Source organism: Coniophora puteana (assembly GCF_000271625.1).
Source record: "Coniophora puteana RWD-64-598 SS2 unplaced genomic scaffold CONPUscaffold_2, whole genome shotgun sequence".
NCBI lineage: Eukaryota > Fungi > Basidiomycota > Agaricomycetes > Boletales > Coniophoraceae > Coniophora > Coniophora puteana.
Window position 1 is genome coordinate 2909153 of NW_006913054.1, and position 26090 is coordinate 2935242.

The window sequence follows — 26090 nt, forward strand, 5'->3', positions numbered from 1 at the left end:
CTCGCGGGCGAACAATTGCTTCCGTGGGCAGTGGGACACAGCCACCAAGCATACCCTTGGACAACCGCTGTCTTTTGGGTCTTTCCGTTCTCGTTCTGCAGTGTGCACGTTTCCTCGCGAAGGTGCTGTGTGCGATACGGGCCGATACTCAGCGATTCAGTTATAGGTAGGTTTTTGGACCTTTCTCGCACACGCATTTGCTCAGCTTCTTTCTCCTCGCCGTCGCCGATACAGACGCTCTCCCTCTCCTGAACAACACAAACATCTGTTGTCGAAATGGCTGATATTGGAAAGTGGACGGCCGGAGGGAGCTGTAAGTACTTGCCTCGCCATACTATCGACGTCTCCAACATGCCAGACTAGATGGCCCCGTCCTTACGCAAACCGATCTCTACCTCCTCCAAACCGAGCTTCAGCTCAACCCGATCCTCGAGGGCAACTCCGCCTTCCACCTTCTCTTCAACATCCGCGACGGTACGCATCGATATCGCACTGGCTACTAGCTTCGCTTTGCTCACGGGAGAACACAGGCCAGACGGGCGGCTTCAACCCCGAGGATCGCGGGCACGACCTGCCCTTCACCGCCAAGGACGAGCCCGCGACGCTTCCCCGCGTGACCGATCTGATCATCATCAGCGAGCTCACCCCCTGGTGCACGATGGTGCACAACGATCGCGGCGTCACCATGAGCGACGTCTGCACCAGCCTCTGGAAGGAGTGCGTTTTCTCTCCCTCTCTCTGGCGCCTTGGCTGATTTCGCATATGAAACGAAACACAGGTACACGGAGAACTTCATCACGGAGGGCGAGTTCGCCTGCCTCGCCCCGCGGGTGCAGGAGCAGGTGAAGCGGACTGCATCGCACGGCCAGGGCGGGGGGAACTGGGGAGGAATGTACTACACCCCTTCGTCTGCTCCGAACCGGTACAGGCGCGTCGGTACGTTATCCCTCATTGCCCCATCCCACTCGAACGTTCTGTGTTCTTGGACCTGTGCAGACAACGCTGACTCCACGTGTTTATCTTTTGTCTCTTTGGATCCGCGGTGACAGATTGGCTCCGTGATAAAGTGTACTTTGAGACGCTCCAGCGCAAGGATGGCTATGCGATCTCCCGTCTGGGCTTCAAGGCACCGAACATCTTTGTGATGAGCCTGACTTCGTGAAGCGCTGGTGATGGCATATGTGATGTTTCAGATCTATACTTTTATTTTCTTGCTTTATGTCGTTTCTATATCTTTGCTCTGTCGATACCTTCTATCTCGTCTTGTAGGCCTGAAATGCATCCATGTACTAGCTTTGCTGTAATCTTATCTTGGTGACGGAGATATCTCGTACCCTGAACCACGAGTGCGGGCCGTGCTCCAAATAGCCGCTGGCAGCCTCGCGGCGTCCTCGAGGCGAAAAGGCGCGATGAGCCGAGATGAAATGGGATGACAGGGAGCGGAGGCAAGGGGTATTCAATTCTAGAATATTGCAAAGTGGGTTTGTAAATTTCGTAAGGCCACTCCGGCCACTACCCCCCCTCCCCCCTTTCTATATATGGAAGGTACATCCCAATTTGGTCACCTACGTCAGCTACTTGACATAATACATCCGCGACCTCTAAACATACGATGAAAACATAAGATATCCAATAAAATACATGAATAAAACATGGCGGGCAGCGCCGCACTACTTCTTGCCACCACGTTTAGCCTTCTTAATGGGCCGCTCGTGCGACTGGCACCGCCAATCGCTCACGACGTGGTCCAAGTACATACAAGTCAAGTGGAACTAACAAAAACATACGAGTGAATACATTAGTATGCAACGAGCAACGGATGAAAGGCTGAACATACCCATCCTGTCTTGCAGCGATTGTATTTGCACCGGATTGCAACACCGTCGCTGATCTCCTTTGGCGTAACAACCTTGTCACAGTCGCACACACGCAGCATCGCGTTGAGGTCGCGCTTGCGACTTTTCCAGCCGGCGCGTGTGACAACGTCATTTTCGACGGATTCAGGCGCGTCGAGTGAATCCTCGTGCACTGGTACGGAAAGATATATGAGCCAAAAGAAAGAAACAGACGAAAAAACAAGCTCACCAGCCGGTTCATCCTCGACATCTGACACCACGTTCGAATCGTGATCGTTGACTGCGCCATCCACGACGTTCACGCTGTCCGGATGGACGCCGTCGCTCGGGCCTTGCTCATCAGCGAGTGCAAGACCCTCGTGATCGTCTTCGCTCGCGTTTAAGGCCAGCTGTGATGTTCGGTGCGCGTCCGAGACTGCGATGGTGAGTGTTTGATATGCCTTGCGTGACTTGCGCGACTTGATGAACCGTTTCTGCCAGACGAACGTCTCCATCTTTGTAATCTCCTCCTGGGGAACCTCAAACTTCTCGACGAGAGGGGGGAGCAGCTGAGATGATGCATGGTGGATACGTAGGTGGGCAACCATCAAGTACCGCCAGACGGCCGGATTGCGAATGGCGAGCTTGTTAGTGGGAGAGCAAATAGGGCAGGCGATGGGGACGTTTGAGCAAGGCGTGCTGTCACTTGTTGTTGCGGCGGAGTGATACGAGAAATAGATGAGGTTCGGGCATGATGAGCGGGTGAGGTCGACCTGGAAAGTGGCCGCTGCTGATCCTTTGGTGGGCCGGAGATAAAAGACGCACCCAGATTTTGCCGCTGGTTGCATGCAGAACCCACACAACTCGACGGTACAATCCAGCCCATCATCCAAAAGGATGTGGACGCCAACGTGCTCTATCATCCGCGGACCGCTGTCACGCTGCCACTCGAACGTGGGCTTACACCTGGGACATACATCTAATGCGCTGTCGAGGGTGTAGGTCGGCCAAGCTGTCAACGTCAACAGCGAACGCAGCACGACCTGACAAATTGTCAGTGCAAGCAAGGTACATAAAGAATAGCGAGTGCTCACCTCCGGGTCTGTAAGGGAAAAGTTCGTTTGTTGGCACAGAAGGTAGACGGGATAGCCCCGTTGCTGAGCGTGCAATCTGCAAGTGCAGGCTCACAGCAAACGCTTGCAGCACGTGTGTTGCGATCACTCATTAGATTGCCATTTGTCTACATACTAGTCTATAGGTTCCTTAGTATAAATCATAGTAGATCTCTGTTGCCATTCCTTGACGCGACAGCACCAAATCGCCCGAAAATCGTCCCCAATCCAGCGCTCTGGACCTCTAAGATAGGAGCCTACCTTCCCCATTTGGATGTCCACGTGGACATTCTGGCTGTACCCGAGCTCAGCCAGTGAATTTCCTAAGGCCTGCCCGGTACACCCCCCCCCTAGACCCTATATGCGGTATTCGGATTCTGACTACCCCTTGAGCGGAGGCAGAAAGAGGCAGGTGCACAGCCACCGATTGCCCGATCACACAGCTCACCAAAGACCTCTTAGACGTTCTCTCCCATCGGATGCCCTGCGATGACCTGCTTGTATTCCTGACGTGCCCTTTTCTTCTTCTCTGAATTTCCTCATAGTCACCCCAACTGAACAGTCGCAATCAACATATCATCGCCAATATCCTTTCCTCGAGGCCACTCAGCATACGGACATACCCATCGCTAGGTCGGACACACCCACACCTCCTTATACATCTTGCTTTCTCAGACTTTCTCTGGCTGCCATATCGCTCTCAGGATCTGCGCCGCTACACCTTCCAGTACAGATTCTGAGCCTGCCATATCCGAATACCACCAATATCCACAACATAAACAGCTTTTGACTCATTTGCTGTGCGGCTCATTGTGCTCCAGCTCATTTTCTTTTGTGCGTAGTCCCTTCCTAGAACAAACACACATGGGTCCCCTGATCATCGGCTCTCCCACCGCCTCCCCAGTCCAAGACCCGCGATACCATTTAGGCGCCCCGTCCGGCCCCACCCTCGCTCAAAAAGGTCACCATGTATAACGGCTACACCAACTCGTCCGGCTCTGGCACCCCTTTCATCCCCCCACTCCCCTCCCCAGAGAGCACTGTGAACCCACATCCGCCCGCGATCCCGTCCCCAGCGGCGAACGAGACCGCGCCCGCTTGGGCACAGCAGCCAGCTACGTCGACCCAGTACCCATACTACCCCCAGACGCCGTACACCAGCACACCCTTCATCCCACCCGGCCCGCCCCCCGCGCCGAGCGTGCACGCCACGCCCGCGGGGCGCATGCAGCACCCCCCGGGTTCGTACTTCCCCCCACCATCGTCCCTCCCGCCCGTGAACCCCGCGGCCAACCCACCGGGCGGGTTCAGTCACGATTACACCGGATATCCGAATCTGCAGGGCACACCGTGGGCGCCGCCCGCGGCTGCTCCGCCTCCTCAAGCGGCGCCACCGCCGATGCATGCACACGGGCACGCACCACATTCTGCACACGGTCCGCCCCCGCCGACGCCGTGGCATGCGCCTGCGACGGCGTACAACCCGTTTCAGCAGCCGCTGCCTGGTGGGTATGGGCAAAACCCCGCTGCAGCGGCAGCGGCGGCAGCGTGGGGCATGCCCCCGGGTATGCCTCCGGGGATGCCCCCTGGGATGCCTCCTATGGGGGGTATGCCGCCCATGGGCTACGGTATGCCGCCGCATATGACACCTGCGGCAGCTGCAGCTACGCCGTGGTGGGCGAACCCGTACGCGGCGCAGATGGCGGCGGCTGCTGCTCCGCCGCCACAGGCGCCTCAGCCTCCGCCCGCCGACCCTGGTGTCGCGGGCATGCGCCACGACTTTGACGGCGCGAAGGATATGATGTTTGCAGAGGGCGAACACTGTGCGTCATATGCCGATTCTCCTTCTGACACCGCATACTTATCTTATCTTATCTCGTATCTTTTTCTCAGACGGCCCCGTCCTGGAGCCCTTCCTCTCGCGCGTCGTGAGCGCCACGATCACGATCAACCCGCTCATCTCGTGCCTCTCGAGCGCAGAGGGCGACGACTACCTCAAGTGGGTCATGACGTTCCACTCCAACACCTGCTTCCGCACGATCGACCCACGGCGCTCGTGGATGAAGGGCCGCAACGAGCCGGCGACGCACCCGCGCCTCACGCACTTCACCCTCATCTCGCGCGCGTTCCCCTGGATGGTCGTCATCCAGGCGCGCAACCGGCACGTCGGCGTCACGTGCGGCGACGTGCTCGACGGGATCTCGGCGGTCATGTACGAGAGCGTGGGCAAGGGCGACTACGAGGGCCTCTCGCGCGCGAAGCAGCGCGCGGTGTTCGAGGCGTACGAGCACAACCGCTCGCGCGCGCCGAATGTGCCCGGGGGCGCGCTCGGCGACGGGCTCCGGAAGCTGGACTGGCTGTGTCGGGATACGAACTTTGGCGGGATACAGCAGAACGACGATTTTCTGCGGGAGATCGCGGGCGAGATTCTGCCGTGTATATTTGAGCTCAAGTGCTTGAGGGCGTATCCCGAGACGGCGGAGGAGGCGAGGGAGCGCAAGGCACGGGAGGAGGCGGCGGACCGCAATCAGCACAGGGCGAAGGTGCGGGTGGCGACGCCGCATGCGCCCAGCGTGCGCTCCGTGCACTCGTCCCGGAGCTCTGCGGGGCGGTCGTCCAGGGCGGGCTCGGCCCGCGGAGCGTCGCCGCCGCCGGACACGGATTCGGATTCGGACTCCGAGACCGATTGATTTAGAGTTGTGTGTTTTCCCTCTCATGACTTTCTTTCTGTTCTGTCTCTCTTCACTCGATGTTATTTCTGTGTTTTATTCTCGCGTCTTTCTAACCAAGATCAAATGTTGCTGTTGTTCATCTATTATGTGCTTTTTACGCGTCACACTCACAGGTTCTGGAATGATGTCAATTATAGGTCATGTTATGCGATACCGCTGGCTCTGGAGTAGCTAATACCGTTTTTTCTTTCTGTTTTGTAGTACATACCATTCTGTGTTTTCTGTTTTCCTCATCAATGATCAATCATACACATCGCATCCACAAAGTTCGGCGCTACGTGACTGGCTGTGCCTTGACCTTGATTCTTGGTTTAGTCGTGAATGTTTGTAGCACTGCAGACAAGTTGTGATTGTTTTGCTTTGGAAAGTGGTTGAAAAAGGCCGACCGATGGAAGCCTTTTTCAGTCAACGTTTGCTGTAAGCAGGACCACTGAAGAAGTTATATTTTCCCTTCGGAGTATGAATCTCTGGACGGAGAACGCATGTTGGGCCAGGTTCTCTCTGACCTCCGCACCATCGATATCTGTCCGTCATCTGTCCATCCATGCGGTCCGCTCGTTATTTCTTTGACAAAATGATCAGCGAACACTGGATCCAGGTGTCGAACGCACAAGTCTCGACGTTGATGGCGCTAATGGAAATTATGTTCCGGCACGAAAAGCAAAGGATCCGACTTGAATTCAAGCTGAAGTCCGCGTCTATCGACGCCTTGTATAACATTCGGCGAGCAGCTTGTCGGAACATCCCTTAGGGGCATTGTAATGAATTTGCTTTCCCATCGCTTGAGCAGGTTTTTAGAATGCGATTAGAATGGCCATTGCCATGACGCCTGCGGCGATAAGAATGCGGCCTTCGGAATGACAAAGCCGAGGGCTTCCATCCCAATGAAACCGAAGCGTCGGCGATGGAGCCGAAGTCATGAGAATCCATGAGAATGACATCGAGGCCCATCCGAGTGGGGCCGGCGGGACATCACAATGACAGGAGTAAGGCACCCTCCCCCATTGGGAAGGAGTCTAATCCAGCTACCCCTGAGTCACAGAGATCACAGAGCGCGAGCATGCTGAATCAACGATTTGGCATGGTTTTCCTCAAGTATCCAACGCTCAGCGCTCAACATTCAATTGTAGGTGCACGGTCAATTCCACGCTCATACGTGTGAGACACGGATAAGTACTGATTATCAACAAAACAAATCCTTTCTACCCTTTACCAGTACCCATCAGTCGCCCTTTACCCATCAGTCGCCCCTTACCCACCAGTCGCCCTTTACCCATCATCGTGCTTTACCCATCAGTCACCCTTTCAGGCCGTCGTCTATATTCGGAATGTTCCCTTGATCTTCTCGAACCCTTCGCCTCAACGCCACCTTCTCCGGTTTCTGCAACGTTTCGAGAAGGTGTTGTAGCCCGGCTTCCTTGCCTATTTATACGGTGAGTGTCGTTGATCAATCCTCGGCGAGCAGCTGTCTCTAATCCTTTACTCTAGTGATTGATCCCATTCGCGTCTCTTGCATCAAGATGCCCGCTGAACGCCCCCTCAAGCGAGGTGCTCGCACGCGTGTCAGCTCGGAAGACGGGAAGGTCCAGTGCATGTACTGCACGAAGATGTTTGATGCGAAGGCGAAGGGAGCGAAGGCAACTCACATCAACGCGTGTAGGCGAAAGCACGAGGAGGAGGAGGGGAGTAAGATTTACGAGGAGCGTCTTTCCAAGAGCAAGCGCAAAGGTACGCCGCTACAACTATCCCTCTATGCTCCATTGGTACGACTAAACTGCTTGACTCGAATAGAAAAAAAACGAGCTCACCGTGAGCTGGCCGCTATTGCTGAGTCAGCGTCTTCGTTTCATGGTCCCAACCTCGCATCGGATTACGGTAAGTTTGTTGTCTGACAACTTCGGAGTCTCTCAATTCAATACATAGCAGATGCGGACAGTTTCTCTCAGTACATGGAGATCGCAGCGACCGAACCTGGTTTCCAGGCTTTCGACGATCAACCTATCGACGATCAGCTCGACGGACAGAATGCAGGTGATCAAGGATCAGACAAATATTGGATGCGTAAGTGTCTTTCAACCTCGGTTTCATCTACGAGCATATCACCCACGATTCATGCAGGCTCAGACTCGCTCTTGAGTTCAAACACACAGTCTTCCATGGCAGACTCGGGACGCGTATCACCCCCACCCATATCAGTAAACTTCTCGTCGAATCGGTCACGCGGTAATCCTAAGGAATTCAAGACCGAGTACCAGCCCAAGAGCCGACGGGCCGAGTCAGCTCGCTACGACTCGTACGAGACCTTCCGTTCCCGTTCGTACGTACCCGAGGCCAAAGAAGACGCCAAACCCTGGTTCCCTTTCCGATCCAGAGGAGATAGCGAATTCGCTTCGATTGCTATAGACGCCAACCTATCCGACTCTCTCGTCAACCGACTTCTCTCGCTCATCAACGACGCGATCGAGAAGAAGAAGGAGATCACGATGAAAAACGCTCAAGAGCTACGGAACGTTTGCGATGAAGCGGCAAAGGAATTCACGCCTGTAAGTTCTCTCCACGCGTAAACACATACCATATTGTACGTATTAGCTACATGAACTTTTGTTGTATAATAGTTCCAGGAGTATCCCATCAATCTCGAATACAAGAAGAAGGAGGAAATCGAGCTCAACTTCATGGGGCGAGACCTGTGGGACTGGAGCCTCGATCTGCTCCACAATGAACAGCTTATTCCTCACTTTGTGTGGGATGCTCAACGTGTACATAAGCACAACGGAAAATCAGGCCCCGAGAGCGACTACATACGGTTCATTGACGAACCTTGGACCGCCGATCGATGGTGGGATATCCAGGTCAGTGAGGCTATGATCATTATAGTACTCACTGCAAATTGATACTCACATTGCGAACAGGATTCTCTGCCACAGTACCCAGACGCTCCATCGGCACCCCTCGCATACGTCTTCTACGCCGACAAGACCCGCTTGTCAAGCGCCGGAAACGTGCAAGGGTACCCGATCGTCGCGAGGTGTGCCAACCTCCCCGTTGATATTCGGAATGGCCAAGGCGTTGGAGGTGGTTGGGTTGTGGGGTGGCTACCGTTCGTGAGTCCTCCTTATCGTGAATATGACACTCGCATTAATAACTAATATAAAATTGACTGGCTAGCTTCCAGAAGACGCCGAGAAAGAACGAACGTTAAGCTGGACAACACTGAAGCGTGTCGTATGGCACGAGTCGGTGGCCAAGCTGTTTTCTGGCGCTCAACATTCCTCACAGACCGGCTTCTATTTTTCTGGCTGTTTTGACGGCATTCCCCGGTGGCTATTTCTAGTCATCCTCATCCTGTCTGCCGATTACGAGGAACAGTACGTCGAATTAGTTTCACTAAAGTATCTACTTCTTCTCTGACATCATTGGCAGTATAGATGTGTCATGGCATTGATCCGCGGAGCGATGGCCAATTTCCCGTGCCCGATCTGCTTGGTGCCGTCTGAGCACCAAAGCAGGTGAGCGGAGGACTACCCTCGGCGCTCTGCTGAGGTTGCCGAGGGTCTTTATGCTGACCTTAAGTCAGACAATCGGTCTAAGAAAAAGAAAGCCAAGGAACGGCTCGAGAGCGAGAGCTGGCGGCCTGTCAAGGTGCGCATTCGACCTCCTTCGAGCACGCATACTATACTTTTCTTGCACTAACATTGACATGTCTATAGAATGCTTTCTGGATGCTTCGCAGCTCCGACCCAGCCGATGCAGTATCGGTCGACCATCTACACGCTTTCCACCATGGTGTATACGGAAAGCACATCCATCCAGAACTTATCAAGATTCTTGGCAGCTTCGATAACAGTCGCGAGTATCTCAGCATACTAGACAATCAGTAAGTCCTCGAAGATCTTGTTGTCCGGGTGTCTACAGTCCACTTATAACTTGCAGATTCTCCCAACTCCCGAGTTGGCGCGGCCTTGCTCACTTCAGCGGGGTCAGCACCGTCTCCTTCAGCGATGGAAATAAATTCCGAGACATCTCTCGGGTGAGTTTTTTTTAAAGTCGTTCGCCTTAATTGCTAATGAGATGTTATAGCAAATGCTTTTCGCTGCTCATAACGTCATCCCCCGACCCATATCACCCGAATTCCACGCATTGCTCTGTTTACTCAGTAGTTACCTCGAGATCGACTCGTACTTTGGGCTTGAGGTTCAAACCGACGAGACGCTTGCAGCTCTAGACAAGGAAGTCGAACGCTATGGACGACTCTTAGATGTGAGTAAATTATAGGACTTAGACTCTGTGCTGAATAATTCTTATATATTCCTCAGGTATACATCGAGGTCGCGAAGGCTGCAAAATTGCGGATCGAGGATATCAAGACCAACTGGAACTTTCCAAAAAACCACGCCATCCTCAAGCACGCTGTCGAGGACCTCCACCGAAAGGGTGTCAGCCGGAACTCAACAACAAGGATTAATGAGGGTATACACCTGCCCTTCAAGAGATCGTATTTCCTTCGGTGTAACGGTAAGAAGGTCGAAAAGCAGGTACGCGGATTTTGAGTATGCATCACGGAGGCGTCAGTACTGAGATTAACATCATTGCATTCATTACAGATCCTCCGGGTCGAGGACCATCGGCTTGCCGTGTCCATCGTCGAGGACAGAATTCAAGCTCAAGATAAGCGACTCAAGGCTCGCTCATTGGTATCTGACCATCACGACGACTGGCTCGGTCCAGCGTTTGAGGGTCACTTCCATGTCGGCTCGCCTTCCCCACCTCAAACTGTGAAAGACCTCGTTAGCTCCCATCGCTCCTCCGACCGAGCATACATCAACTTCCGCAAGTCACTCAAGATATTCATTAACGAGGTCTGCCTTCCGGATCGCAGCTATATGGGTCCACCCGTTACGGTTCGCGACCACTTCATAGTATGTTTTCCTCGTATCAGGTGCACTTTAGTTATACTCACTCGTTGTTGCTATTCTATAGATTCAGGAGTACCGCTATCTCAAGATAAACTATGAGTCGATGGAGACCTGGAAGATGTGCACGGATCTCCTCCGGTGCACCCCCAGTTTCTACGATAAGCCACGGTACGACTGTGCGATCGTTCACCTCGACGATGAACCAGACGTATATGGTATTGTTCGCTTGATCACTTCTTTCAAATTTACCATCCCCGAGCTCGGCGCAAACAGCTCTCCTTTCCATGCTGTTCTTGTGCAGCCGTATACCTCCGCAGTGGAGAAAGGCTCTCGCACTCGCCGTTTAGATACTGACCTTGGATTTCTTCGAGTCAAGGCTCAACCCCGCTCCGACGCTTTCATGATCCCCATCAAATCTATCATACGGGGCGCCCTCCTTTTCCCCGATTTCCGCCGACCTGACGAGTTCCTTGTGAACGACTACATCGACGGTGACATGTTTATTCGCATGAAAGACCCCAAGTGGATTGGAATACAATAGTGGGATCTTTCGGTGAGATATATTCCTTCGTAAATCTGCTATCATGTCTAAATCTGAATATTCGAGCGCGCTGCAATGACCCGCTACCAGGTCGACTGTTACCCTATGTTTGGTTCCTTTTCTTCACTATCCAGGTTATCGTATCCCCTTGCCTTCATGCCGCCTCGTCTATGTTTTATCCATCGCCACCGAGGCGTTACTGCCCAGGCCGCCGTGTCACTCCTTTACCGGCACAATCTCATTCCACCCTCGACTGCCTCCAGCCTCTATACACGTAGGAATCCCTTTAAGGTGTACCCACGGCCCGTCAGTACATATTTCTCGCTGATCTATTCCGATCTTCACAGCTGACTTCCTATTTTCAGTGACGGTTGTCTTCCTCGCGCACCCAGCTGTGTAGCTCAATCAACCCTACACCCAACCTCTGCCTCCAGCGGAGTAGCCGTACTCGAGCGGTTCCTGCACCGCTGCACTTCAACCCTTACCGCGCGATCACATCAAGTGCCCGGAGATGACTACACAGCAGCACCCCATCCGTCTGCAGCAGGCTGAGAACGAGGTTCAGTACCTCCGCAGCGTCAACAAGGCTCTGCTGCGCGGCACTGCAGATCAGCAAGATGCCGCAGCCTTGCCTCTCACTGGCAGCATCCCAACCCGTTTTCTATATGCTCTATCGCTTGCCATCCCAACCCGCTTTCTATATGCTCTATCGCTTGCGGACATTACCCTCAGGTTCGTCACGCCATTTCGCACAGCTAACAAAAGACAAGGACCCGCGGACGAGCGAATACGACCACGGCAGTTCTACCTCGCCAGGGCCACGATGAACCCGCGAGCATCAAGGGTCCTTATGCATTGATGTCCCCAGTGCCCAGTCCCAGTACATCAGGTGGGCGGTTCTTGGATTGGTGCCTTGTTTTTTCTATTAATTCAGTGCTGACTAGCATGCTGCAGACGTGTCTCATCAGCATGGATTTTTACTCATTGATACGGTGCATGAATCATTGTGAGTGCCTCATGCTCGGTTATCGCCCACTACTCAAGATCTATTCGCTCCCTTGTATTGTGCACGCGGAGTTAGGGTCGGTATCGTACATACACGAGGCAGCATGGCAGTGACACAGCATCCAAATCGTCACTGCATCATGGCTCCGGCATGCTTTACCACCTCATCCTCACCGGGATCAGCCTCAGTCGCTCGCCCCAGTCACGGTTAGATATTTATACGGTACGTTGTGCGACTCTCATTTATCCCCATCCCCTTAACATCTGAATCATGGCTACTGCAGGCGAAGATTTCCGCGACGCTATGCGCGACATCCAGTCGAGCTCCTCCAACGAGCAAACCGATCAGGAGGAGGAGGCCAATGGCGACGGCGACGTTGCTGAGACCAGGAGCGCTGAGACGCCGGAAGAGTCGATGATGCACAGCCGAATCATGGGCGTTGACGCCGACAGCGCGTCTGTGCCTGAGCTACGTGGGGTAAGTCCATCATGAACGCCTTCCATTTCACGTACTCACCATTCCAGGCCTTGAAACATGCACAAGGGGGATGGACCAAGGCCCATTCGACGCTCTTGGCGCTCTGCCGTCGGATTCAAGAGCTAGAGGAGGAGCTCGCGCAGGCCAAGTCGAAGAAGAAGGCCACGTCCATGGAGTCAAAGGTCATCACGATTGGCCGCCAGTTCATATATCTCTTTCGCCTCGCCCCTCCCAGCTACCTCTTTCCGCTTCACGGCGTCGAACCTCTCGACCCTCGTCATCCATCAAGGTTCAAGAGCGTCGACAAGAAACGCCGTTGTTTAGTTACCGAGTTTGTGAAGTTCCTGTCGCCTGAACTTCGTAAAGCTATCGTCAACTTTCCGAATTTCCAGGAAAAGGTGAATACCTTGGTATTTTTCACTCTGTTCACTCAATCTCACTCTTGATCATAGTTTCTTTTCGGTGTGCGGTCCGAGATTGGCACCATGGTCAACAGCGTCAAATCCCAGTACCCGCGCATCTATACTGGGCTCCACATCAGCAACCACGGGCTCCTAACCGCGGAGAACCTCACGAAGGACCCTACTGTCAAATGGCTCCTTCAGGACCCCTTCAAACCTGACGACCAGAACACCAACGGTAGCGGCAACGGCAACGGCGCGGCTGAGGGCGAGGGCAAGGGCGAAGGCAAGGGCAAGGGCAAGGGCGACTCGCAGGAGGAAGCGGATGTCGTCCCCATCTTTCCGAGGATACTCTTCCAGCACCTGTACTTCCCTGATGGCGACGAGCTTTTCAGGCAGGAGGCTCTGATAAATGTGAGTCTTACAATCTGTCTTGATTCAATCTCAAGCTAAATTCACGTCTCAGGCAGCTAAAGGCGCTTTATTCGGGCCAACGGCGTTGACTGGTCGCGGCGGCGCTGGCGGTTCAAAGCCGAAGGCGACTAGGTGGGGAATCAAGGCAAGCACGACTGGGCTTATCAGCAACATATCAGTCTTGGTGCGTAATCGGCATTACTGTTTGTGATGCTAACTAATTGTATTCCTAGGTAATACATCGACTCACCCCGGACCAAGAGTTTCACTCCCCAGGCAAGGTCACGCATGTCAATTGGGAGGCTCGGTGCGACGAGTACCTTTCGGTGCTGAACAGGAACCCCGATTGGACCAATAAGCTTCTGGCTTATTGGGACTCGTTCCTCTTCCCCTCCCAATCCAACTCTTCAAAGACGACTCGCGCAGCGCCTCGTGACCCTATCGATCACGCCAACTCCCTATTCGACAAGCTCCAGATCCGATCATCCGAGCCATCTGAGCCTGGCCCCGATGTTCAGGCCCCGCAGATCCAGGAGCAGATCGGTCAGCCACCCGTCTCACGAACGGACGCGCCGGCGCTGCCTGGCCCCACACCGTCTGCCACGGCTCCGCGAGCGCCCTTGAGCTCCGCTTCGGCAGCTCGTCACGGCACCCCGACGACGACTGCACCTATGGTCCCTCAGCCCCAGACTGTCGTGTCCAAACCCGCCCGCAGAACCCGCCAGATGGCGCAGGTGGCTGAGACTGAGGCTCAGCAGGAGACTCAGGCTGTCGAGCCGACGAAGGGGAAGCGCACCAGACGTACTCGGGCCACTCAGGAGTAGCATATTCGATGCATATTCATCTTATTACTCATGTATACTAATTGCTGTCATTAGTATATTTCTTACAACTTCTTACAATGTGTCCTTGTAATCAATCCACTTGAGTTCTGTTACTTTGCATGCATATAAGTGCGAGTGTAGTTGAAACAACGTCGCAACAAAGTGTTTACCTTCTAACCAAGTACAGGATATAAGAAAGCGAGTATAGACAGTAATAAGAGCCATTATGGCCTAGCGGAAGCTATGCCGGTGAGTACTAATAACTTTAATACTTAGAATGCTTAAGTTCGAATCCAGGTAACGCCAACAAATTATAAGTAAGTTCAGCTGTAGTGTATAGTAAGTATATCATAGGTAGTTTCTATAAGTAAAGTTAATCATCGCACTAGTACCGTACTAATAGAAATGTAATGAAAGCTACTGATCGGTCATTCTTTTTTGGATTTATCCCCGATCATTCCGATCCATTCCGATCCATTCCGATAGGGCGTTCCTGGCGCGCTCACACGGGCATGCTGATGTGATTGTAATCCATTGCCATGGTGCATTGCCATGCGCCATCGGGCTGATGGGCCGACCCATTGCAATGTCATGGCCATGATTGGCTCGGCTTACTGACATGTTGGCCTAGCCGATGGCAAAGCATGGCAATGAAAAGTGCCTTACATTACGATGCAACAAAATGCTTCACGTCATTCTAAAGGTTCCCAAACCTTGGCGATGCTCGTGAGAAAGTTCCGACACTGTTATGCGCTTCAGCTTCTGGACAACAGCAACGACCTTACCTCTCGGGTTGGCTCGGGTCGGTTCCTCTTCTGGTCCTAAAAAGGCTCAGTGCTATGATAGGAATCATAATCAACGCGATACCTCATCATATCCTGATTGCTAATCCGAGCGGCTGTCGGCGCGTTACTCGTGCCGTCACAGATTGACTCGTTAATCTCTTCCAGCGCTGAGAGGGTCAAGATATTGTATGTTACCCACCGTTGTTGTTTACTTTAGGGATGATGCTGCACGGAAAAAGCGATGAATAATGGGCAAGCGTAAACCTGATGGAGCACTTCATTATCGTATGCCCGTTCAGTATCGTCGAATACTGCGGATAACACAGACTCCAAGGCACGAGCTGATGAACCTATTCCAGGACTCTATTACTACGGGTCACTGGGCCGACACGAGGACACCGATGTGAGCTTCCAACAGACCGGAGAGCTCGGAGGAGTGATATGCTATGCTAGCCTTTCTCGAGTTGAACTTTGCAGTCTGGAGCTCCTGCTAACATTTGGATGGGCGTACGGGGGATAAAAAACCCACTTGCACTGATGCTAGCACTATTAGGTACTGCCGCGTACGTGTCACAGTGTTTATAGGAGCATCCGCTGGTACGTCAGTTCGAAACATGGCATCTCGACCATTCATGAGAACCCAACATTTTAGATGACAGAACTATTGAAAATAGCTACTTTGGAACCCGAGCACCACTGCCCTGCTTGGCACCCCTCGCAGCTATAAAGATGAGCGAATGAGTTTCTGGCGCCTGGTCCTAGCTTCTCAACTGAAGACCCATCTCTTTTACTCTATCCCTTCGGGTGCATAATATGTCGACACCTGCCGCTCCCGTGGTCCCATTGCTCCCAGAGAACACGCTGGCTAGCACGTATGGTGCGCTGTATATCTGTGTGGTGGTCGCGGCCATGTAAGGGATTGTGAAGTTTTCCGCGGAGACCGGTTGAAGTCTAATTATATACGCTTGCTCAGGCTTTTCGGGCTCACTAATCTCCAAGCGTTCTTGTATATTCGGATAGAGAACCCCGAGAATCGCAGCCTCATGCGCTACAAAGTCATTGTGCGTACAGGCCTCCTGATTGCTATAGTGTCTTGTTAATAACTTGCGACTTAGGTCTGCTGGCTGTGGTACGCGTTTTATCATTATTCTGTATTTGCGTTGTAAGGAATGCTTATTCTTAAGCGCGGGTCTAGGCTCTTGGATGCGTTGCACCTCGCACTTATCATCCATCTTGTATACTTCTATCTCGTTGAAAACTTCGGATGCCACAATCCTCGACCAAATTGTCTGGAGCTTCAAGGTAAAAATCCCTTATAAATCCATCATGCTCTAGACCAATGACCATGACATATCAGCTCCAAATAGTTGTCGATGTGAGTTTGTTTTATGACCATCCTTCTTCTCCCTGATACGCTGATGTTGATCATTAGGTCCTGGTTGTATACTCTGTCCACTGGTAAGCACACACGGTGCAAGTGAGACTGCTTAAGAACAAGCTTAAGAGAGCTCATGTACCCGCTTTCAGCTTGTATGCGTACCGCTTGTATCTACGTGAGGTTTTGATCATATCATCAAATTTCATTAACTGACGGAAGGCATTGTGTAGTCAGCCGTGGGAGGCGGATTTACGAAAAATTTGTATACCTCGCTGTAAGCTACTATATTTCGTCTACTGATAACTTGTTGACCTATTGACACTCGAAAGTGTTTTATCGTGCTACTAGGAGCTGGTAAGCGCCGTGGCCATCATGAGGCTTTGTATTACTTTAACTGACACTGGTATCAAAGGTGTGGCCATTTGTGAGTTTAGGACGGCGTACACGTCAAATGTGTCTTACACTAATCATTTAATTTACTACAAGCACTCTGCTGGGCAGTGTAAGCTCTTTAGCGCGACGCAATTAAGATCACCACTGATACTATTCCAGCTACCGCGCCAACGTCTACCCAACTCTCGTCACACAAACTCGGGTACGACATATACGTGACTGTTTCATCCGATAATCTGTTTCCTTATAACTGTGTACGTCTAGTGGGCGACATACATGGCCCTTGGTTCCATGGTGGTCATAGACTTCATGCTGGCATCGTCTATGTGCTACCTCTTCCAGGTCTCTCGGACTGGTTTAAGGAGGTATGGTGCCCAATGTCAGTGATCTCAGGAATGAAATACTGAGCGTTTAAACAGCACAGACTCAATTCTCAAGAAACTAATGCGTTATGTCATACAAACCGGCGTCCTAACTAGGTATTTCCCATCTTTGCTATGTGTTTTATTGAGAGCTAAATTATCCCTAGCCTGTGTTCGTTGTCTGCAGTGATTTGCGTAAGCGTGACTTTGGTTTTTCGAAGATCATGATGATCTTCATTCTGTTGCAGTTGGCAGCCATGCCGGGAAACTTCGTCTTCCTTGGAATCGAATTCTTTATCACAAAGCGTACGCACTTAATCGATGGTTTTGTATGGCCTGTTGCTGATAGACTTCGAAAATACTAGTCTATGTCAACTCCTTGCTGGCTTTGCTTAACGCGTGCTACTACGATAGAAAACCCTTGCACGGCACGTCTTCAGCTCAGCGGAGCAATCCTTCGCAAACCGGCGGACAAAATATTGTCGATCAGGGCGAAGCAAAGCAGTCCAACGTCATTGTCATCTCGCAGTCATCGACAACCGAGACCTCGGATGACGCATATCCACCAAAGCCGCGGTCCCTTGACGTGTGACACTGGATTGTATTCTTCTTAGATTAGCTCCCATATAAAAGCGGTTTTAGGAACAAGTGTGGAGCCATGGATTCGACGAGGTTTGGAGCAAAAAAGACACCCTAGATATATCCTCGTTGTTCGGTTGTACCCTAGGGCGTACCACTGGTGCATATCGCACTTGTGTAAAAGATCCTACCTTCAGTCAACCGTTGTAAGAATTATGTCGTATCAAATGACGGTTTCAGTATATGGTCCAGAGTTCTTGGAACTACAAAGAAGTATTTGTTGCACTTCTGGTAAATGCATGCAAACCGATGTGTTGCTAGTACTCTACTGCCGATGCATCAGCGTAAAATCAGGTGAGATAACAGAGAACGTCCATCGATCATCGGAGGATGAAGCGGAGATACTGGCCATTTTACGCCCACAGGATGTGCATTGACGCTCAGCGAACCACAGCGATGCATCTGCATCTGCATCAAGCTTGGCCCCAGCTCCCACACCACGCATAGAATGCAATGGCCCGCTAGATCAGAACCGCAACTTTCCCTGTTGTATGGGTCCCACTCGACGGCCAATAAAGGAGAAGCCGGTGGTTTGGAGCTACTTATAATAAAGGTCTGCACATGGTCCGTTCGCATCGTCATTCGTGCGTCCGGACCCTCATAGTAGCCCATGCCGCTAATAACGACCATCTTGAACGACCAGGCTCCATTGCTCCAATACGACGATAACTGGTCAGCTGGATCGTCGCAGTCAGACAATAACGCTAGCTTGTGAGTGTAATATTTTGTTTCATAGCTTCTATCTATCTGAACTTTGCATTTTACCGCAGCTATTACCTTGGAACATTCTCGACATGCACCGCGGCGAGTGGGATTGTCAAATTTAGCTTCAATGGCACGGGATTCGGAATCTATGGCGCCAAACGCCCTTTCCATGATTCGTACACGATCACCGTCGATGAGAAACAGGCCGCCACTCTCTCCGGAGACGAACCACAGAATGAGGAACAGTACCGACAGCTGCTATACAATACGGGCTCTCTAACGCAAGAACTGCACGAAGTTTCTTTGACCAACGTGGGAGGCGGCTATGTGGATATTGATTTTGTAAATCAGCTTCCGTTCACTTCTCCAGTCAGATCACTCAGGGTGTCTTTGTTTCCGCAGGTTACAATCCAGTCTCAACTTGGCAGCAGCAACCAGATCATTCAGACTCATGCTATCCAGGACACAGACTCCCGATTCTCATACAGCGGAAAAGATTGGAATGAGAGTCCCGCTAATGTTAGCATGTTCAACAATGGCACTGGACAGTGAGTCGTGTTCTGTAATGCCATAGTAAGTCAACCTGATTTGGGCGATAGCTCGTCGACGTTGGATGGTTCGAGTGTTGTGCTGTCTTTCACGGTGTGTATTAACGAGGTTTCTGATGGTCCTGACTGAAACTCTTTATGAAGGGTTTGTAAGACTGTTTCAGGTTCGTCGAAATGCTCATGTTTATAACACAGGAGACGCCGTGTCTTTGTTTGGTTCAGTCGGACCCAACAACGGGTTCTACCAGGCTCAGCTAGACAGCGAGCCGACAGCCGACTACAACGCAACGAGGCAGATACTTCTGACTCAGGTCATGCTCTACCATGCCGACAACTTGGGATCGGGAAACCACCAGCTCACGCTCACTAATACTCCTCAGACAGCTAGTCAATCATTGAACATTGACTATGCTGAGATCATGACCTATCAAAGTAGGTTAGCATGTTAATACAATCTCATTGAGCTTTCTGACGTCTACTACAGTAGGTACAGAATCCAATCCTAGCAAAGGTCGCTTTCTGTTGATAGACAAACATTAGCAGCACTATCCCTAGTTCTGAGCTCAACGCATCAACATCCCAGTGAGTCATCAAACTAATACCCTTAACAAGCTAACGTATGTTTCCCTAGTTCTAGCATCAGTAATGGGGGCATTGCAGGCTTAGTTGTACTTGGTGTTACAACTCTACTCCTTGCCCTCTCGAACTTTTATCTTTTTCGGAGACTCCGGATCACCGAGAGCCAGCAGGTGGACATGTACAGGTCCTATGCTGGTCGACCTATGACGGAGTATCAAACTGCTGCTTCTCAGGCGTTTACATCGGCTATAACCACAGACATCTCTTATGATCCCTCGAGCCGCCTCGCTCGCTCGTCTCAGAATGGAGCATCCAGAGCTAATGTGTGTCACGCGCTGTGTCCATAATCTCCTATAGCTGATGTCGGATACCTTGCGATAATAACAGCCCTTTGCTCAAGAGCCCCTGAACAATGATACAGGTAAGCATTTGATTCCATTATGTAGGGGTCGCGCATGCCTCACAAAGTGAGTGAAGGTCCATCCGCAGAAGAAGGCCTCTTTGCGGATCCGCTCCGAGACTCAGTCACCCCAACCGTCTCCACTTCTCTTCCAGACTATGCGCAAGCAATGTCCCGAGGTGTGCGGCAATAGAACACAAAGAAGCACGTCCGTGGTACCCAGAAGCCCGACTGGAGTGGAAGGGTTTTGGATAGTGGGGCATGGTCATCACGATAGTAGAGCACGTTTCTACCTAATTCACGTACTTGTTTGCCTGTGCTGTACATGCTTCCATTGTCTGTGCCTTGGAGTATGAGGCGGTCCTCGGACAGTCCACGAGTCCTTATAAAACTGCGATGTCTACCGCCCTTGCACCCCCAATGCAACACGACACCCTCAATGCAACATCCACTAAATGTGCTCTCCCTGACCTGATCCTTGGCAAAATGTATCAAAATTGGTCTGTAAGCTTGTATAGATGTATTCCGCTTGCCTACAAAAAACTGTAGCGTGAATATTAGAAATTTAATGATCTGTGCTCGAAACCACCCAAGTTTTGGCGTTGTTGAGAGATCAACACTCAGGGCACCTATCTTAAACTTGACCAACTGCTTCAAAATCTCATATTGATATTCCTATGGCGTTAATTTATCGTAGTATAAGTTTCTGTAGGCCATTGCCGTCTCTAGCGCGAACGGTGACCGTCATCAGTGCTACAGTGAGAGAAGCTGGAGAGAGGAGTCACGATTCCGGCATCCCTCTGGCAAGCTCAAGCTTTTACGCTATATTATTCAAAGACATGTACACTAGCAGAAGACCCTCATATATATGCTCATTAAGTTTGCGGGAGATATGCGTGAGCATCGGAGCCATGTGACAAGGAACAATCTCACCCTGTTGCATTGAGGGTGTCGTGTTGCATTGGGGGTGCAAGGGCGGTATACCAAGCATCTGCAGGTGTATCTTTCGGAGCATGGCGTTACACAGGCTCATATTTAGTCTGTGGATTGAGGAGAGCTTGTGGTTTTACGATAATGGGGGGCGGAATTCCGCGCCAAAGGTACGATCATTGGACTTGATGGTGGTGGGGAGCAACTCAAGGTACACGAGGCCTACTATAATTGTACACAGACACAAACAAAGACTTAGAATGGCGTAACTCCTCACAACTTCCACCGAATCCATTCAACAACAGCATCAGCGGCGACTATGTTTAGCCCGTCTGCTCGTAATTCGGCTCATTGCTTTGATGGATGGCGCGCTTTACCCTGATGCTATGACCCTATGTTCTCAGGCGAACACAGCTCAGCTCAATATCAAACAAGCTTTCGGCTTAAAATGTAAGTGCACAGGTGCTTAGAGACCCTTTCGATCCCAGCCCGTCTTCTCTAGCGTTGGACGCGCCTTAACTGCCAACGTCCACCATGCCGACATTGACGACGGTCTGGGACGACCAAGTGCCCCTCATTCAGTATGATGCTACCTGGGCGCCGGGATCATCGTGGTCAGATAGCTTGGCTAGCAGGTGAGCAGCGCTCGTTTGAGACTCCTGGACCCTGCCCTACTGACGGGACCTGATTGTGATCCCATCTCCACTTATTGAAGCTATTACCTCGGCACGTTCACTACATGCAACGTCACCAATGGTGTAGCCAACTTCACCTTTAACGGCACTGCATTCTCGATATACGGCGCAAAGCGAGGGAACCATGGAACGTACTCAGTTAACCTCGACGGCTCGACGGTCGGTACAGAAAACGGACAGTCGAACGCCAATGAATTTCAGCAGGTGCTATGGAGTAGCACCGGCCTGGCTCAGTCACAACACAGTGTATCATTGACGAACACGGCGTCGGGATCACTGTACGTCGACATTGACTATGTGAGACGTTCGGAATCACTCCGCTACGCATCCAAAGTGCTGATTCATCCATACAAATAGGTCGTGGTGCAGTCGCAGGTCGGGAGTGATGATCAACAACTTGTGTCCACGATCATAGACGACACGGATCCTCGCTTCAGCTATCCAAACGAAGGGAGTCAGTGGAGTACGGGTATCAGCAATGTGGGGCTGTATTACAATGGTACTGGACAGTGCGTATCGATACCTCTTTCACTTTGCCATAGTACTCTGAGTCCGGCTCCTGTAGCACGACTACGGCATCCCAAGCTCAGGCCACGCTCTCCTTCACGGTGCGTGCTATATTTGAACACAATATCGGTGCCTGACCCCATGACTTTACTCACAGGGTACGTAGCAAGTGTGATTGTCATCTGGAGATTGTTGCTGATACAATGCGGACAGGGGACGTGATATCCTTGTACGGGACCGTCGGCCCTTCCAATGGCTTCTTCTCCGTGCAACTCGACGGCCAAACTGCACAGCAGTACAACGCTACGAGGCAGTTGGACCATACACAGGTCATGCTCTACCATGCTGATAATCTGGGATCAGGCGATCACCAGCTCGTCCTTACGAATCTTCCGGTCAGCAATGCTGCGGCTTCATTGAACATTGACTACGCGGAAGTCATGTCCTTGTCCAAGTACGTATGGAACTTCCCGTTGCATTATTCGCGGAACGCTGACAATCACCTAGTGCTTCAACGAGGTGAGAAACACTACGAAGAGATCGAGGATGTGTCTAAAGTGATACCCGCAGTGCATGCACTGATCCTCAGGTCAACGCATCTACGTCAAAGTAAGTCTGTAACACTCTTTTGCCATATCATATACCCATACGGCATCCAGAGGAATCGATAGCGGAGGAATAGCAGGCCTTGTCGTTCTCGGAGTAACCACTCTCCTTCTCGGTCTCTCGACGCTGTACTTCTGGCGGCGATGGCGGAACTCGGAGGCCGAACAGGTCGAAATGTACAGATCGTTCGCCGTACATCCAAAGACAGAGACGGATGGATCAGTAGCCTCTCCGCGCGCTTTCTCTGCGACGGGCACTACTGAATTTTCCAGCGAACCGGGCGCTCGCCCCTCCCCCGCACAAGAGAGCTCGGAGGTGCGTACTCATACGTTAACTTGACCGTCAGGTTTGATTTTATTGAACTGATGCCGATATTCTGCCAGCTACAGCAGCCGAATGCTCGCGAGTCTTTGTACGGGCTCTCAGGTATTCGCCCCCTTCCCAGTATACCGGGTGGAGCACTGAGCGATTCAAGGTGGACCGGCGACGAGAAACGCGGGACGCCGTGAGAGCATGCGGCGCTCTCTTGCTCCCACCGTCGCGACGATGCCCCCTGACTATGCTCAGGCCACATCTCCGTAGTAGCGGGTTGAAAGCGCAGTATTGACGCTGAGTGGTATGAGTCGGAGTCTGGATCCGTCGTATGGGGACTATCTGTACTCGGTGTCACCACCATCATGATCCTTCCATTTTTTCGTCACTTTATTTATGGAAACGTTGAAAGTTTTGCCCGATTTTAATACCAGGCAAAGTTTAGGCGCCCATCGAATAACATCTCGTCATTCAAAGGCCCAAATGATACGAGTGAATTGTGACCTTCTGCTACTTCGGTCTTTTTGTACTTCTCACAATGAGTCCGACCCGAGATATCAACGTCGAAGTTTCATTAAAGCATGTAGCTTTGATTCCGAATTGCTCAAAGGAGGCTATACAGTACCTCTATGTGAAAACAGACGAACTGCGATCCTATGATGACGATATTGCAAATGTCCTCCAAGCTGCCGAAAGCAATGAACAAGACCAGCCGAACCACCAATAATACATGGGCGCTTCGAAACCGGTGACGCAGAGCTGCCCGAGGCCGTCCCCACGAGGATGATCCAATCGTAGGCTATACCGCCGAGGTGTCCAAGATTATAAGGTTCCGCGAGGCCGTGCGACGGGGGGTGCTCAACCTCCTCTTCCTTCCTTCCCTCCCCTTCCGCTCGTTTCTTCGCTCCAGAGGCACATATGCCCACTATCACTACGATCCTCGATGACCAGGCTCCTTTGATTACTTATGATAGATTCTGGGCGCCGGGTGCGGCCTGGGACGATAATCTCGCGACCGCGTGAGTAGTGCACGTTTATTTGCCGGCTCTTCTTAATGCGGTTTGCTTGTTTTGCTTGAATCGACCGCAGTTATTACTTGGGCACGTTCACCACGTGCAATGTCACAAGCGGAGCAGCTTCCTTCACCTTCAACGGCACGGGTTTCGCGATCTACGGCGCGGAGCGCAGCAATCACGGCTCGTACAGCGTGACCGTGGACGGAACATTAAGCACGGCCGGATTGAACGGCGGGTCATCAAATGCCCAGTTTCAACAGCCGCTTTTCACCAGGACCGGCCTGACACAGGGAAACCATACCGTGTCGATCGAGAATACGGCCTCTGGCTCGCTTTACGTCGATATTGACTTTGTGCGTCCCCTTCCGTAGTCATCGGCTGCCTGAAATAGAGATGGGCTGACGGATGAGCCGTCCGGTCAGATTATTTGGGAGGCGGATGTTCCGGGGGAGGAAGGACAAGAGCTCGTTCCGAGTGTGTATCAAGACACGCACCCGAGCTTCTCATATTCGGCAGGACAGTGGAGCACTAATCCGCCAAGTGTTTATTTGTACAACAACGGGACGGGGCAGTAAGTGCTGCACACATAACGATGGGGGGCTTTCTCTGAAGTCATGCTTTGCAGTACAGCAACGACGCTGGATGCAAGTGTAAACTTCACGTTTACGGTGAGTCACTAAATCTGTAGTTATAGAAGTGGGTTATGAGAACTGAATATGCAGGGTGCGCACCCTTGTATCAATGGTTTGTGTGCAACAATGCAGCTCACGTCCACTCCCAGGCGACGTGATAAACCTGTACGGCACCGTCGGGAACAACAATGGCTGGTACACCGTGCAAGTGGACGGTGGAACGTCGATGCAGTATAATGCGACACGGTTCCAGCCGTACTACCAGCAGCCACTCTTTCACGCCAACAACCTCGGTGGGGGAACACATCAGTTGACGGTAACAAACCAGCCGCAGGTGCAGGGACAGGCACTTAACATTGACTATGCGGAGGTGTATAGTCTTGGAAGGTGAGCGAATCTCCAAGTTCCGGCGCCGAGATCATCATTCCAAATCCAAATCCACTTCTTGGGGCAGTGGAGGATCATCACCAGGATCTACTAGCTCCTCCGGAGGCGGTGGTGGCTCCACAGGAAGGTGAGGGGCAGTTCGTCTTCCTTTGTGATCCTCGCATCGCCCTCATACGCCACTTGTGCCACGATCTAATCAGCAATCGCAACAGCCCACAGACACTTTCTTCGTCAGCGAAGTGCCCACCTTCCCCCTGAGCAAGCTATTTCTAGTGCTGACCACGGCCCAATCTCAACAGAGGCATAAGCTCGGGCGGCATCGCGGGCCTCGCCGTGCTCGGCGCGACCACGCTGCTTGCGCTGGGCGCCGTATACTACCTCTGGCGGCAGTGGAAGCTCGCAGAGCAGCGGTACACGGACCTCTACCGCAACTACGCACAGCGCCCGCTCGACAGCCTAAATCCGCCGTACTTATCCTCGGGCGGTGTCGCCGTCGCGAGCGGTCCACAGTACTCCGGCTCGTCGCGGACCCTGTCGCGCAACAACAGGTCGTCGCACTCGCACTCGTGGACGCGATTCAACGGTGGATCCGAGGACGGGCTGACTGCGGAGTCGGCCGGGCACGTTCCGAGGACGGCGTACATGCAGAACTCGTCGGCGGGCGGGGTGGGCGAGACGATCGAGATGCAGAGGCAGCTGAGGCATGGGATGGCGATACCGGAGGACCAGGAGGATACACATGTGAGTGGGAGGGTTTCTTTATTTTTGGCGTGTTGACGAGGGTGCGATGTACTTAGCTTTTGTTCGGACAGCCATACTATGATGCGGCGGCGGTCGTGGCTCAGCGCCGCCCTCCGGATGTTCCTGATGATGTGCGCAGCCAGCCGACAGCGACGCGCCATTCTTTCGCGCCGACCGTTTCAACAGACCTTCCTGCGTATACACGTTGAATTGGGCA

The 26090-nt window shown here is 52.2% G+C and overlaps 9 protein-coding genes across 9 annotated transcripts; 8 read left to right on the top strand and 1 right to left on the bottom strand.

The window, feature by feature from the left end:
* The first annotated feature begins 97 nt into the window (after window positions 1-97).
* Window positions 98-1336, top strand: CONPUDRAFT_118533 (uncharacterized protein). The gene is made up of 6 exons (XM_007766847.1): window positions 98-166; window positions 235-313; window positions 364-474; window positions 531-717; window positions 779-936; window positions 1050-1336. Exons 2-6 carry the CDS (start codon window positions 277-279, stop codon window positions 1160-1162), a joined length of 606 nt encoding a protein of 201 aa, XP_007765037.1. The 5' UTR covers window positions 98-166; window positions 235-276; the 3' UTR covers window positions 1163-1336.
* Window positions 1337-1479: 143 nt separating this feature from the next.
* CONPUDRAFT_135279 (uncharacterized protein) lies at window positions 1480-3039 on the bottom strand. Its single transcript, XM_007766848.1, has 4 exons — window positions 2930-3039; window positions 2086-2878; window positions 1838-2028; window positions 1480-1772 (listed from the first exon to the last, which is right to left on the bottom strand). The coding sequence occupies exons 2-4, from the start codon at window positions 2756-2758 to the stop codon at window positions 1671-1673; spliced, it is 966 nt and encodes a 321-aa protein (XP_007765038.1). The 5' UTR covers window positions 2759-2878; window positions 2930-3039; the 3' UTR covers window positions 1480-1670.
* An 875-nt stretch (window positions 3040-3914) lies between these two features.
* CONPUDRAFT_70368 (uncharacterized protein) lies at window positions 3915-5637 on the top strand (the record flags this gene model as incomplete). The annotated part of the gene is made up of 2 exons (XM_007766011.1): window positions 3915-4770; window positions 4841-5637. 2 exons carry the CDS (start codon window positions 3915-3917, stop codon window positions 5635-5637), a joined length of 1653 nt encoding a protein of 550 aa, XP_007764201.1.
* Window positions 5638-7199: 1562 nt separating this feature from the next.
* Window positions 7200-11136, top strand: CONPUDRAFT_150407 (uncharacterized protein; the record flags this gene model as incomplete). The annotated part of the gene is made up of 16 exons (XM_007766849.1): window positions 7200-7407; window positions 7471-7554; window positions 7606-7740; window positions 7798-8222; window positions 8295-8531; window positions 8592-8783; window positions 8848-8904; window positions 8959-9047; window positions 9108-9165; window positions 9223-9321; window positions 9390-9556; window positions 9613-9709; window positions 9760-9939; window positions 9996-10214; window positions 10284-10598; window positions 10660-11136. 16 exons carry the CDS (start codon window positions 7200-7202, stop codon window positions 11134-11136), a joined length of 3039 nt encoding a protein of 1012 aa, XP_007765039.1.
* A 1276-nt stretch (window positions 11137-12412) lies between these two features.
* On the top strand, window positions 12413-14258 carry CONPUDRAFT_150408 (uncharacterized protein; the record flags this gene model as incomplete). Its single annotated transcript, XM_007766850.1, has 5 exons — window positions 12413-12619; window positions 12667-13017; window positions 13072-13434; window positions 13487-13618; window positions 13668-14258. The coding sequence occupies 5 exons, from the start codon at window positions 12413-12415 to the stop codon at window positions 14256-14258; spliced, it is 1644 nt and encodes a 547-aa protein (XP_007765040.1).
* Window positions 14259-15732: 1474 nt separating this feature from the next.
* On the top strand, window positions 15733-17768 carry CONPUDRAFT_162771 (uncharacterized protein; the record flags this gene model as incomplete). Its single annotated transcript, XM_007766851.1, has 18 exons — window positions 15733-15772; window positions 15835-15920; window positions 16064-16104; window positions 16159-16172; window positions 16239-16345; window positions 16401-16418; window positions 16476-16501; window positions 16571-16596; window positions 16652-16695; window positions 16751-16775; window positions 16834-16845; window positions 16908-16923; window positions 16974-17016; window positions 17079-17179; window positions 17234-17293; window positions 17344-17371; window positions 17425-17482; window positions 17542-17768. Exons 2-18 carry the CDS (start codon window positions 15918-15920, stop codon window positions 17766-17768), a joined length of 849 nt encoding a protein of 282 aa, XP_007765041.1. The 5' UTR covers window positions 15733-15772; window positions 15835-15917.
* Window positions 17769-18425: 657 nt separating this feature from the next.
* On the top strand, window positions 18426-20240 carry CONPUDRAFT_162772 (uncharacterized protein; the record flags this gene model as incomplete). The annotated part of the gene is made up of 9 exons (XM_007766852.1): window positions 18426-18526; window positions 18586-18862; window positions 18923-19068; window positions 19120-19136; window positions 19264-19504; window positions 19609-19650; window positions 19700-19970; window positions 20035-20068; window positions 20125-20240. 9 exons carry the CDS (start codon window positions 18426-18428, stop codon window positions 20238-20240), a joined length of 1245 nt encoding a protein of 414 aa, XP_007765042.1.
* Window positions 20241-21470: 1230 nt separating this feature from the next.
* CONPUDRAFT_80136 (uncharacterized protein) lies at window positions 21471-23576 on the top strand. The gene is made up of 9 exons (XM_007766138.1): window positions 21471-21612; window positions 21693-21969; window positions 22030-22181; window positions 22238-22280; window positions 22392-22633; window positions 22687-22698; window positions 22750-22788; window positions 22839-23100; window positions 23169-23576. Exons 1-9 carry the CDS (start codon window positions 21512-21514, stop codon window positions 23292-23294), a joined length of 1254 nt encoding a protein of 417 aa, XP_007764328.1. The 5' UTR covers window positions 21471-21511; the 3' UTR covers window positions 23295-23576.
* Window positions 23577-23989: 413 nt separating this feature from the next.
* Window positions 23990-26082, top strand: CONPUDRAFT_162774 (uncharacterized protein; the record flags this gene model as incomplete). The annotated part of the gene is made up of 10 exons (XM_007766853.1): window positions 23990-24116; window positions 24187-24466; window positions 24536-24684; window positions 24739-24781; window positions 24836-24857; window positions 24895-25132; window positions 25200-25259; window positions 25333-25371; window positions 25432-25873; window positions 25930-26082. Exons 1-10 carry the CDS (start codon window positions 24016-24018, stop codon window positions 26080-26082), a joined length of 1527 nt encoding a protein of 508 aa, XP_007765043.1. The 5' UTR covers window positions 23990-24015.
* Between the last annotated feature and the right edge of the window lie 8 nt (window positions 26083-26090).

What these genes read in the sequence shown, in the direction of transcription:
- CONPUDRAFT_118533 (XM_007766847.1), top strand. Translation starts at nt 277, where the DNA reads ATGGCTGATATTGGAAAGTGGACGGCCGGAGGGAGCT. An exon ending in TCTCTTCAACATCCGCGACG is followed by an intron (nt 475 to 530) that starts GTACGCATCGAT and finishes GGGAGAACACAG; the next exon opens with GCCAGACGGGCGGCTTCAAC. An exon ending in GAACCGGTACAGGCGCGTCG is followed by an intron (nt 937 to 1,049) that starts GTACGTTATCCC and finishes CCGCGGTGACAG; the next exon opens with ATTGGCTCCGTGATAAAGTG.
- CONPUDRAFT_135279 (XM_007766848.1), bottom strand. Translation starts at nt 2,758, where the DNA reads ATGATAGAGCACGTTGGCGTCCACATCCTTTTGGATGATGGGCTGGAT. An exon ending in TGTCGAGGATGAACCGGCTG is followed by an intron (nt 2,029 to 2,085) that starts GTGAGCTTGTTT and finishes TTTCCGTACCAG; the next exon opens with TGCACGAGGATTCACTCGAC. An exon ending in ATCGCTGCAAGACAGGATGG is followed by an intron (nt 1,773 to 1,837) that starts GTATGTTCAGCC and finishes TGTTTTTGTTAG; the next exon opens with TTCCACTTGACTTGTATGTA.
- CONPUDRAFT_80136 (XM_007766138.1), top strand. Translation starts at nt 21,512, where the DNA reads ATGCCGACATTGACGACGGTCTGGGACGACCAAGTGCCCCTCATTCAG. An exon ending in AGGCCACGCTCTCCTTCACG is followed by an intron (nt 22,281 to 22,391) that starts GTGCGTGCTATA and finishes ACAATGCGGACA; the next exon opens with GGGGACGTGATATCCTTGTA. An exon ending in CCGCACAAGAGAGCTCGGAG is followed by an intron (nt 23,101 to 23,168) that starts GTGCGTACTCAT and finishes ATATTCTGCCAG; the next exon opens with CTACAGCAGCCGAATGCTCG.